The 12,651-nt window shown below is 50.3% G+C and overlaps 3 protein-coding genes across 3 annotated transcripts; all 3 read left to right on the forward strand.

Annotated features, from left to right (window-relative positions):
- Positions 1-169: 169 nt before the first annotated feature.
- On the forward strand, positions 170-1,336 carry BROUX77_007611 (uncharacterized protein; the record flags this gene model as incomplete). Its single annotated transcript, XM_073752725.1, has 1 exon — positions 170-1,336. The coding sequence occupies one exon, from the start codon at positions 170-172 to the stop codon at positions 1,334-1,336; it is 1,167 nt and encodes a 388-aa protein (XP_073601904.1).
- Positions 1,337-2,352: 1,016 nt separating this feature from the next.
- On the forward strand, positions 2,353-5,091 carry BROUX77_007612 (uncharacterized protein; the record flags this gene model as incomplete). Its single annotated transcript, XM_073752726.1, has 1 exon — positions 2,353-5,091. The coding sequence occupies one exon, from the start codon at positions 2,353-2,355 to the stop codon at positions 5,089-5,091; it is 2,739 nt and encodes a 912-aa protein (XP_073601905.1).
- A 1,116-nt stretch (positions 5,092-6,207) lies between these two features.
- BROUX77_007613 (uncharacterized protein) lies at positions 6,208-12,416 on the forward strand (the record flags this gene model as incomplete). Its single annotated transcript, XM_073752727.1, has 3 exons — positions 6,208-6,266; positions 6,426-11,051; positions 11,807-12,416. The coding sequence occupies 3 exons, from the start codon at positions 6,208-6,210 to the stop codon at positions 12,414-12,416; spliced, it is 5,295 nt and encodes a 1,764-aa protein (XP_073601906.1).
- Positions 12,417-12,651: the final 235 nt, after the last annotated feature.

The following is a 12,651-nucleotide window of genomic DNA, read 5'->3' on the forward strand; positions in this document are numbered from 1 at the left end:
TGTCCCGAGTCGTTGGCTGTACCCGGAACCCTAATCCTTTCTTCGGGCCCTATACGTAATATTTTGTTAAGCTTCATTTGAAGACCCGACGCTATTACAACTTTGGCTCTCTTTGGCACTTTTTTCTCTCCTCATTTATTTTTCCCTCTCTATTACGTTTCAACTCGCAATGGCCCTCACTCGCGAAATGATCGAGCATCTCAATACGTTCCTCCTGTCGATTCCTGACCGAACTCCTGAGAACTGGCATCTCGGTGCCCTTCCTAGGGAGTTCAGTGCTGAGATCAAAATGGCTATTGTGGCGGCTTACATGTCTGGTCTGCGCACCGACGATGGTGCCCCGCCCATCCCCGTTGGCTCTGTTCCTGATGCGGCTCAGGTTTACTGGGCTGCGTTCCAGGCTGGCGCTGAAGCCCGCTTCAACTCCCTTGAGTCTCTTCCCCGAGTCAAACGGGAAGAGGATGCCGATCCGTTGAAAGAGGCCGACAAGCATCTTGATGTCGTGCCCTATGATGGCAATCAGCAAGGCTTCCAGGCGTTCCAGAGGCAACTTGCGGTCAAATTTGCTGCTGCACCCAAGCACCACCGCACGGAGCAGCGCAAGCTGATGACTGCCTTCTCCTACCTTAGAGATGGCGCTCTGGATTGGGCCATGCCTCGGATGGACCCGGCCACTGGACACATGAACTTTGAAACGTACGACGATTTTATGAAATCGTTAGCTGAGGCTTTCGATGACCCTGACTGGCGCATGACTGCGACCCAGCAGATCTTCGACTTAAAGCAGACAGGTACTTGTACTGCCTATCACTCTGCTTTTACAACGCTGTTGAAGAAACTCGGTTGGGCCGACGCTGATTTCACCATTGCACTATTTCAGCGAGGCCTCAAGCCCCACATACAGGACGCTCTGGCTTGGAACACCTATCCTGCCCCTAAGGGAACGCTTGATCAGTTCGCTAATTTCTGCAACACGCTGGACAATACGATCAACAACCGAACCCGGGGAAACAACGGGAAAATCCAACCGCCTCCTGGTGTGGTCCCCTTTCAGCAAGATTCTCGTTCGAGAAATGCTGGCGCCCAAAAAGCTGTCCCCAACACCAAGCCAGCTAAGGGTACCTCTGCAGGTCCCGATGCCAACGGTCTACCCTTCCGTAAGACTGCTGACGGCAAAATGGCAAAGGGTGTTTGTTGGAAGTGTGGCGCAAAGGACCACATGCTAAAGGCTTGCCCCAAAAACAACCTTGCTCTTCGCGCAGCTACTGTCCCTTCTCCCTCCACTTCTACCCGGGCTCCCTCGACGGCCCCTGCGCCTGATGCGTCAAAAAACTAGAAGGGCTACCGACCCATTCCCCTCTGGTCCTGGCTAGCCCTGACGCTGCTGATGAGGGTCTCTTGAGAATCAGCACTTGTTCTCTTGATAATGCTATCGATTATGGTAACTCTCCCCCTCTGGTTATTCCTGTGACAGTGAATAATTCCATTGAGGCCTACGCTATGGTGGATTCGGGATCAACAACTTGTTTTGTGGATTCTGAATTTATAGCAAGGCATCAGATTCCTACTGTTCTCAAGGCCAGAGCCGAGTCGCTCCATGTTGTTGATGGTAGTGAAACTGCTGCGGGTAAAGTGACCCACCAAGTTCCTTTGTCCCTCTCTTTTCCTAATTATTCAGAAACTTTGGTTTTTCAAATCACGAAGCTTGGGGGCTACCACATCATCCTGGGGAAATGCTGGCTCGACGCCCATAACCCGGAAATTTCTTGGCCTTCCAATACGCTCAAGATATCGGTTACTTCTACCGCCGATGGCAATGCTGTGGCAGCTTCTGATTCTTCTTCTTCTTCTTCTTCTGTTTCGACTGCTTCTACTGATTCTGGCGCTTCGTTTGATTTTTCTTATACAAAAAACGACAAAAATATTGCTTCTACCGCTGGCAGTCAGATTGAGGGATCTGCTCCTGCTTCAGCCACTTCACCCCTTCCTTCTTTTATTGCACAATCGTCAGCTGTGTCTTGTTCCTGTGTGACGGTGTCGTCTCAGGCTTTGCATCGCTTTGCCAAAGCTGAGAAACTACAGATTTATCGTGTCACCGCTCAGGAAGTCCTGGATTATCTCAATCAGGAGGACCTAACTCCGGAACAAGAGCATGCACGGCTCCTTGAACGCATCCCGAAGAAATACCATGACCTACTTCCTCTGTTCTCTCGAGAAGGTGCTGATCAACTACCACCTCACCGGGACATTGATCATGCGATTAACTTCGTTCCCGATGCGAAATACCCCAAGGCCCCGCTGTACGATATGACTCCACTCGAGTTACAGGCTGTCAAAAAATATCTAGATGGCATGCTTGCTAAAGGCTTTATTTCCTCTTCCTCTTCGCCGCTGGCTTCCCCGATTCTTTTTGCTAGGAAGCCAGGCAGTTTACGATTCTGTGTTGATTTCCGAGCCGTCAATGATATCACCATCAAAGACGTAACTCCTCTGCCTCGGATCAATGAATCACTGCGCACGGCGGCTACGGGAAACATTTTTACAAAGCTGGATCTGAGAGCTGCGTACCACTTGATTCGCATCAAGAAAGGTGATGAATACAAGACAGCTTTCAGAACTCGATATGGCATTTTTGAGTACAATGTGATGCCGTTTGGGCTCACCAATGCTCCTGCCACGTGTCAGAAATATGTCAGCGAGGTCTTGTCGGAGTATTTGGACATATTCTGTGTCTGTTACTTGGATGATATCCTGGTGTTCTCTCTGAACCAAGAGGAACATGATGTTCATGTGCGCAAAGTCCTGCTAAAATTAGCGCAGGCCAGTCTGTTTGTCAAGGGTGAAAAATGCGAATTCGACAAGACTGAAACTACCTTTGTTGGCTTTGTTATTTCAGCCGATGCTCTGAAGATGGACCCCGCTAAAGTTGCGGCTGTCCGTGAGTGGGAGGCTCCCCGAACTGTTAAGGGAGTCCAGTCCTTTTTGGGTTTTGCCAATTTCTATAGGAGGTTCATCCGTGACTTCTCTAGAATCTGCACACCTCTCTTCGAGTTGACTAAAAAGACGCAATCTTTTGTCTGGTCCTCTGAATGTGAGGCAGCATTTCACACCCTGAAGGACCTTTTCTGCTCTGAACCTATCCTCAAGCACTTTGATTACCTGTTGGACACTGTTATTGAAACAGACGCGTCTGACCGTGTAATATCTGCCGTCATGTCTCAATACCACCCGACTGACAAGGGGCTTCTACTACACCCCGTGGCCTATTTCTCTCAAAAAATGAATCCTGCCCAGTGTAACTACGGCGTAGGTGACAAGGAGTTGTTAGCCATTGTGGAGTCTCTAAAGTCGTGGCGATTCATGGTTGAAAGTCTGGAAAAACCTGTTCTGGTATTGACGGACCATCGGAATTTAGCCGTTCTTAAGCAAATTCCGGCCATGAACAGACGGCAAGCGAGGTGGGCTATGGAACTGAGCGAGTACCGTTATGTCATCACTTATAGGCCTGGCTCCTTGAATTCTAGAGCTGATGCCCTGACCAGACGCTACGAAGACCTCGTTTCTTCTTCTTCTGAGGAGGATAAAGAGCTGTGTGCTCCTATTATTCCCCCTGAAAATTTTATTGGTACCATGTCTTTGGTAGACGAGGTAAAAATCGCGCTATCCACGGACAAGTGGGCTCTTGATGTTATTTCTGCTCTTCGAGGCCAGTCGACCAAACCTCCAGATGTGGACCTCAGTGTCTGCAGGCTTGACAATGACGGTCTTTTGTTTGTCAACGACCTTCTATATTTGCCGAACGAGGATCTACGAGTTCGTGCATTGAAGAATTGTCATGATATTATGCCTAGCGGACACCCTGGACAAAAGAACACTTTTGAACTTCTTGTTCGGGAATACTGGTGGCCCGGGATGCGTCGTGATGTCATCCGGTACATCCGAAATTGTGAGGTCTGCCAACGGATCAAGTCCGCGCGACATAGTCCCTACGGTCTACTGAAACCTCTGACCATTCCGCAAGCTCGGTGGACATCTGTGTCCCTTGATTTTATCACCGGCTTGCCGGTCTCCAATTCTTTTGACATGATTCTCGTTGTCGTCGATAGGCTTAGCAAAATGGCTCACTTTATACCTTGCGATTCCTCGCTGGATGCTGCAGGTTTTGCTAAGCTCTATTTGTCAGCAGTGTATAGGCTCCACGGTCTGCCATTGGACATTGTGTCCGACAGGGGTAGTCTGTTTACGTCGGCTTTTTCCAAGGCTTTAGCCAAACTGTTGGGCATAAAGCAAAATCTGAGTACTGCGTTCCACCCTCAGACCGATGGTCAGACTGAGCGTGTGAACTCTATTTTGGAGCAATACCTGCGGGGTTACACCAACTATAGACAGGACAATTGGGCTGATCTTTTGCCCTTGGCGGAGTTCTCTTACAATGACTCCGAGTCCAGTTCTACTATGCTGACGCCCTTCTTTGCGAACCACGGGTTTCACCCCAGAAGTGGGCGTGAGTCGCTCCCAGTCTCTGTGGAAAAAGGCCCGTTGCGGAACTTTGTTAAAGAGCTTGACAACATTTGTCAGTTTTTAAAGACTGAAATTACGTGGAGCCGTGAGCGGATGACCGAGTACGCGAATCGACACAAATCTTCCGCCCCTCTCCTTCGAGAAGGGGACTTAGTGTGGCTTTTGAGTAGAAATATTCGAACTACTCGTCCTTCAAAGAAGTTGGACTTCAAGAAGCTTGGCCCATTTAAGATTCTACGGAAGGTGTCTTCGCATGCCTACGAGTTGGCACTCCCTGCCACTATGAAGGTTCATCCCGTCTTCCACGTTTGTCTGCTGGAACCATGTGCGTCGGATCCTCTTCCTGGCCAGAAAAACCCTCCTCCTCCTCCCGTCATAGTAGATGGCGAGGAAGAATTTGTGGTCAAGGAAATTATAGGCGTGTCTTCGCGTGGCCCTCTGCAATATCAAGTAGTTTGGGAGGGCTATGAACATGATGGACCCTCCTGGGAACCTCTGGACCATTTAGCCAATGCACCTGAGAAGGTTGCAGAATTCTACAAGAGGATGCCTAACGCCAGACGATCTTAGTACTGCTGTGGAAATCAGTCATAAAAAGGGGGGCTACTGTCATGAATAGCTATCCTGACACTGCTCATGCTAAGGGTTATGCATGAGACCTACCCCACTCTTCTTTTCCACAACGCCGAAGGTCGGCGACCTATGAAGATGCGCTTATGGCACAGGTTGGTCTGTGTAGATCGTGAGTTGATCAACGGATATGAGGTTGTCGTGGGATGTGCTGAGCACGGGTGCTCTGATAGACGTTGTTCTGCTGCTGCGGAGTTTTCTTGTTGCAATTGCCATTGCGTGCTTAGGTGGGGGTTGTTATCTGGTTCGATTGTTACGAACCTGTTACGTCTTGTTTACACGAGACTTATCTTTTGTTCGTAGTTAGATGTTGATTGTTTCTAGCTTGGGAAGACAGAGTTTTGTCAGGAGCGCCGACAACATAAATATCGTCGTCTCCTGCCCTGAGTTGATCAGGTTTACTCTTGTTCTCCAAGCTTAACAATCTGTTACGGGTCGTGGACCCGATGTTGGATCATCTTTGGGCTGATCCATGTTGACCCACTTTTTGTGTGATTTGAAGTTGGGTCCACTTTCGGGTTAGGGTTTGTGGACCCACTTTTAGTCGACCAGGGTGCGACCCACTTTTTGTGTCACAAGGGTCGGGACCCACTTTTATGTGCACGGATGTTGCTCCACTTTTATTGTACAGGGGTCATAGGGCTGGTTGCCCTGGTGGGGCGCACACAACTGGATTGTCGAACGCCTATAAAGCAGAGCCAGTTCCCCCATCTTTAGTTTAGATTTTCTTCTTCCTTTTCTTTCTTTTCTTCCCTATGTTAAAGATAATAAACAGCATTTGGTCATAACTATGAGATTCTCTCATACTTAGTGAAACCCGTCACATATTATCTTTAACATCTTCTTGAGTTTTCTCACGATCCCCTGGAGTTACGGGATCCGTTCAAGAAGTTTTATATACAGTTTTCATCCCTCTATTTGGATATGTTCCTATCCCTGTTCTACCTGTTTGTTTTTATCCTATTTGGGCAAGTGCAATCTTATGCCATGTTGAGCCCTAGGACCCCCAGTTTTCCGCCTTTCCTCCCCGCCACGTTGCCACCCCAGGTCGCCACCATGCCCCAGCAGACCGAAGTCAACCCGCAGCCTGATGTTACCACGTTCCAGTTGTTACAGTCAGTGCATCAGCTGTTATCGAGCCAACAATGTTCCCCCTCTCCCACACACAATATCTCATGGCCCCAGTGGGATGGTCAGCCCTCTTCGTTCAAGCGTTTCTTCAATCAACTGAAGCTTAGAGCCCGGATCAGCCATCGCCACCGCCTCACTCCCAGCGAAATATGTTTCGAAATCTTTATGAGTATTCCCCAAAGCCAGCAGCCACGTTTGGATCTTTGGCTCGATCAAGGGGAAGCTCACGACTGGGACTGGGAGAAGCTTTTAGAACACATCAACGACCAGTTCACCGACAAGCAAGCTGTGATGAAGGCAGGTCAGAAGTTGATGACCATGAGAATGGGAGAAGCGCAGACTTTCAACGCGTTTCTGCAAGACTACGAATATTCGCTGAGCGCCTGTGGAGGTTGGCATTGGCCCGACAGATGCAAGATCCTATTCATAGATGCGGCCCTCAACGACACATTACAGTACCACCTCACTCCGAAGAAGTTACCCGACGACGATTACAACAAGTGGGTGACGAAAGTACGGACTATAGCTGGAAGAGTTGAGTGCTTGCCGCAATACGAAGCAAGATATAGAGAAGGATCTAGCAGCACGTGGTATGTGCAACAGCCAGTCGACCAAGAGGAGTTCCCGATCCCTGAAGCCGCGGAAGAATCGACAGACGAAGAAGACACCGAAGACGGACCCGAAGTACAGGTCCGGAAAGTACAGTTTCAGCAGAAGTCAGAAGTAGCAGCGTTGATCTCCCAGTTGGAGACCGCTGCCAAGATTATAGAAAAGAAGAGCCAGCAGAAGTTTGCTGAACCCCCGAAGCCACGAGCGCCATGGAGAGCGCAATCTGATATCGAAAAGGCACGACTACGACAAGCCTGTTTCCGTTGTTTAGAGCAGGGCCATCGTTCGTTTAGGTGCCCGAAGTTTCGCCCAGCAGAATCGCCCGCAGAAGTACATGCAACGACAACCCCGGAGAACCACAGTATCGACAAGAAGGTTACCAGGAGAGAATCCCCCACGAAGGACCGGCATGAACCTATTTCGCCACGAAAGACAAAGATTACGGATGCCCCCAAACAAGCGATTTCCCAGATGCATTCGTCCCCGTTCCTGATCGAAGCTTTTATCGACAACTCCTTCTACTGTGACGCCTTGTTCGATAGCGGATGCCTAGTAACGTCAGCCTTCAACGAATCGTTGGTGAAAAAGAAAGGCTTGCAACGGATGCCGATAACGAAGCGTGAGCTACGGTTAGCCGAGAATGACGAAAAGAAGAGATGGATTTCGGAAATTGCCTTTTGTGAGCTCGACATCGACGGACGCAAAGAAACAGTCTATGGTTACGTTATCCCCAATCTAGCTTACGACATGATTTTGGGAAAGCCATGGATGGAGCGCAACGATGTCGTTTATTTGGCCAAGGAACGAGTTATTCGTCTAGGTTCCGGAGCTGACGCCCTTATGGTTCGAGAGAAAGGTTGGCTCGACGCGCATGTTCCAGGCGCAAAGGCAAACATGGTTATGGCCTCTGTTTTCGCCGCTGAGATTCGCCATAGCAAGAAAAAGAAGGAAGAGATCCAGGTTTTCGCCGCCACGATCCACGACATCAACAAGGCTCTTGAAGTTAAGCGTCGCATGACCCTAGGAGAGATTACCGAGCAGCTTCCCGAAGAACTGAAGCACCTCGGCCACGTGTTTTTAGACGATGAGAAACGAGATTTGCCGCCCAACCGCCCCGGTATCGACCACGCTATCAAGTTAACCAAGGACAACAACGGCAAAGAGAAAGAAGTCCCGTGGGGCCCGCTGTACGGTATGTCTCGAGATGAACTCTTGGTCCTGCGTAAAACACTTTCGGATCACTTGGACAAGAATTGGATCCGAGCCAGCAGTTCGCCCGGTGGTGCGCCAGTCCTGTTTGTACGAAAGCCCGGGGGTGGCCTACGATTCTGTGTCGACTACCGTGGTATCAACGCCATCACGGAGAAAGACCGCTACCCCCTGCCCCTCATTAGCGAGACGCTGCGTTCGTTAGCCAAGGCCCGTTACTTCACCAAGGTTGACGTCCGCGCTGCGTTTCACAAGATTCGTGTCAAAGAGGGCGATGAATGGAAGACGGCTTTCCGGACAAGATTTGGACTATACGAGTGGCTTGTTACGCCTTTTGGACTTACTGGAGCACCAGCGACCTTCCAAAGATACATCAACAGCACTCTGCGTGAACATTTGGACGATTTCTGTTCCGCCTACCTCGACGATGTGTTGATTTATACCGATGGTAGTCGCAAGGAGCACATGGAAAAGGTCGAGCTCGTGCTGAAGAAGTTGGGAGATGCGGGTCTGTGTTTGGACCTTAACAAGTGCGAGTTCGCAGTTACGGAAACGAAGTATTTGGGTTTCATCATTCAGGCCGGCCAAGGAGTCAAGGTTGACCCAGCGAAGGTTGCCGCTATACGAGAATGGGTTCCGCCGACCAACGTCAAAGGGGTCCGCAGTTTTATCGGATTCGCCAATTTTTATCGTCAGTTCATCGACTCGTTTAGCGAAGTGGCGGCCCCTTTGGTCAGTTTAACGAAGAAGGGTGTCCCGTGGAAATGGGGCCAAGCCGAAGAGAGCGCGTTCGAGACGCTCAAGAATTTGTTCATCACGGCACCAGTTTTAGCAATGTGGGACGAAGACCGAACGACGGTGGTGGAGTGCGACTGCTCTGGTTGGGCACTTGGAGGCACTCTATCCCAGGTTGATGATGACGGCAAGTTGCGTCCGGTTGCGTTTTTCTCCAAGAAGTTGAGTCCTGCCGAAGTTAACTACGAGATTCATGACAAGGAGCTTTTGGCAGTGGTTAAGTGCCTTGAGGAATGGCGAGGCGAACTTAAGAGTTTGGGAGCGCCTTTCAAGATTTTGTCCGACCACAAGAACCTACAGTATTTCATGACGACTCGCAAACTTTCGGAGCGCCAGGTTCGGTGGTCGCAGATGCTTTCGGAGTTCGATTTTAAGCTGGAGTTTCGGTCAGGCAGCAAGAGTGGAAAGCCCGACGCCCTCAGTCGACGACAGCAAGATGTTCCGCAAGGCGAAGATGACGACCGCCTGAAGTCTCGGATCATGAAGCTCATCAAGGACCAATGGATTCCCCACACAGCAACGGTGCCTGTGGCAGCTGGTGACATCGCAGAAAGCCCCGACAATGTCCCGGACGGATCACGACTGTTTGTGCAACCGCACCTCCAAGAGCTTTGGGACCAAGCGAAGGACCACGACTCGGATATGCAGGAAATGTACCAAGCTTTGGCAGCAGGCGAACGAAGTTTTCCCCCGTCGCTGACCAAGAAGATAACGATATCCATAGCCGAGTGCGAATTCGACCAACGTGGAGCACTGTTATATCGCCACAAGTTGTTTGTTCCAGAATGGGAACCCCTACGGACGGCACTGATTCAGAAGACGCACGACTCACACATCACAGGCCACCCCGGACGCGACGGCACGCTTGCCATTCTGTCCCGCGAGTTTTTCTGGCCAGGTATATCGCGAGATGTGAGACGTTTTTGTGCGAACTGCAATGTTTGTGGGCGGTCGAAAGTGTGGCGCGAGCGTAAGAAGGGATTACTGTTGCCGCTTCCGATCCCGCAGCGACCCCACTCGGAGCTGGGTATAGACTTCATGACTGAGCTCCCCGCGAAGAAATCGGGAGATCCCCGCTACCTGATGGTGATTGTTGACCGTCTAACGGGAGGTGTTGCCTTGGAAGCCATGAACACGATGAAGGCCGAACAATGTGCAGAGAGTTTTCTGCAGTGTTACTGGAAGCACCATGGTTTCCCGCGCGCGCTGGTCTCTGATCGAGGCACTAACTGGACGAGCGAGTTTTGGACTCATCTTTGCAAGCTTACTGGTATCGAACAACGGTTGTCGACAGGTTTCCACCCACAGACTGACGGCGCAACGGAACGGATGAATCAAGAAGTTTTGACATACTTGCGATCGTTCATCACCTATTCGCAGTATGATTGGCCAGACTTGCTCCCCTCGGCCATGTTGGCGATCAACAACCGGAATACCTCGATGGGAATGAGTCCGTTTTTCCTGACGCACGGTTATCACGTCAGCCCAATCGAGCAAGTTACAGCAGAAGAGTCCGTTCCGCGAAGGCTAGAACACCGAGACGCCGAGAAGTTCATTCAGAGACTCCACGAAGGCTGGGAGCTAGCACAGGCAGCCATGGCAGCGCGACAACAGGACATGGAAGATCAGGCCAACCGATCGAGAGGCCCCCAGGTTCGGTTCGAAGTCGGAGACACCGTGTGGCTAAAGCTCAAGAATATTTCGACGCCGCAGCTATCAAAGAAGCTTTCCTGGACGAACGCGATGTACAAAGTCAGGAAGATTGTCTCTCCCCACGTTGTTGAGTTGGACGTGCCGACAAATGTTCACCCGAGATTCCACGTCGATTTGCTCAAGCCCGCCAGCCAGAACCCGTTCCCGTCGCAAGAAACGGACGACACGCAACCGCCGCCAATTGAAGAAAACGAATACGGCGAACCCGAGTACCTTGTTGAACGAATCCTGAGAAGCCGCCAGAGACGCGTTGGAAGAGGCTACCGCAGAGAAGTTCTTGTCAAATGGGCCGGATACGCAGAGCCAGATTGGAGACCGCGCGTTGATTTCGAGGACACCGAAGCGCTTGAGATGTTTGAAGCCGAGTTTGGAACAGAAGACGATGTGGGCGTACCAGAAGCTGACGCCCGGACAGGCCCCCGCACACGGACGAGAGGAGGGGGGTAATGTTACGGGTCGTGGACCCGATGTTGGATCATCTTTGGGCTGATCCATGTTGACCCACTTTTTGTGTGATTTGAAGTTGGGTCCACTTTCGGGTTAGGGTTTGTGGACCCACTTTTAGTCGACCAGGGTGCGACCCACTTTTTGTGTCACAAGGGTCGGGACCCACTTTTATGTGCACGGATGTTGCTCCACTTTTATTGTACAGGGGTCATAGGGCTGGTTGCCCTGGTGGGGCGCACACAACTGGATTGTCGAACGCCTATAAAGCAGAGCCAGTTCCCCCATCTTTAGTTTAGATTTTCTTCTTCCTTTTCTTTCTTTTCTTCCCTATGTTAAAGATAATAAACAGCATTTGGTCATAACTATGAGATTCTCTCATACTTAGTGAAACCCGTCACACAATCACATGCACTTGCTTACCTTCTTCTTCTTCTTTATACCATTCTGTTCTTGCTTTCTTTGCAGTTCAACCTTTCTTCTTCTTTGAAGTGTGTGATTGTTCCTCCTCCTTCCTCTTTGTGCCGCTCTATTCTCAGAATAGCCATCTAAGTTGTGTGTTGCCTCTTCATCTCAACCGACCATACGTCTTAGCACTCTGTCTAACTGACGTCTTCCTCCACAGGCCCGACTGTCCACCTCAGGAACCTATCATTGTCCCGAGTCGTTGGCTGTACCCGGAACCCTAATCCTTTCTTCGGGCCCTATACGTAATAATCACGGAGAAAGACCGCTACCCCCTGCCCCTCATTAGCGAGACGCTGCGTTCGTTAGCCAAGGCCCGTTACTTCACCAAGGTTGACGTGCGCGCTGCGTTTCACAAGATTCGTGTCAAAGAGGGCGATGAATGGAAGACGGCTTTCCGGACAAGATTTGGCCTTTACGAGTGGCTTGTTACGCCTTTTGGACTTACTGGAGCACCGGCGACCTTCCAAAGATATATCAACAGCACACTGCGCGAACATTTGGACGATTTCTGTTCCGCCTACCTCGATGATGTTCTGATTTATACCGATGGTAGTCGCAAGGAGCACATGGAAAAGGTCGAGCTCGTGCTGAAGAAGTTGGGAGATGCGGGTCTGTGTTTGGACCTTAACAAGTGCGAGTTCGCAGTTACGGAAACGAAGTATTTGGGTTTCATCATTCAGGCCGGCCAAGGAGTCAAGGTTGACCCAGCGAAGGTCGCGGCTATACGAGAGTGGGTTCCGCCAACCAACGTCAAGGGGGTCCGCAGTTTTATCGGATTCGCCAATTTTTATCGTCAGTTCATCGACTCGTTTAGCGAAGTGGCGGCCCCTTTGGTCAGTTTAACGAAGAAGGGTGTCCCGTGGAAATGGGGCCAAGCCTGTGACGGGTTTCACTAAGTATGAGAGAATCTCATAGTTATGACCAAATGCTGTTTATTATCTTTAACATAGGGAAGAAAAGAAAGAAAAGGAAGAAGAAAATCTAAACTAAAGATGGGGGAACTGGCTCTGCTTTATAGGCGTTCGACAATCCAGTTGTGTGCGCCCCACCAGGGCAACCAGCCCTATGACCCCTGTACAATAAAAGTGGAGCAACATCCGTGCACATAAAAGTGGGTCCCGACCCTTGTGA

The sequence above is a fragment of the Berkeleyomyces rouxiae genome (assembly GCF_048999995.1).
Source record: "Berkeleyomyces rouxiae strain 22BRR77 chromosome Unknown BrBRR77_ptg000012l, whole genome shotgun sequence".
Classification (NCBI taxonomy): domain Eukaryota; kingdom Fungi; phylum Ascomycota; class Sordariomycetes; order Microascales; family Ceratocystidaceae; genus Berkeleyomyces; species Berkeleyomyces rouxiae.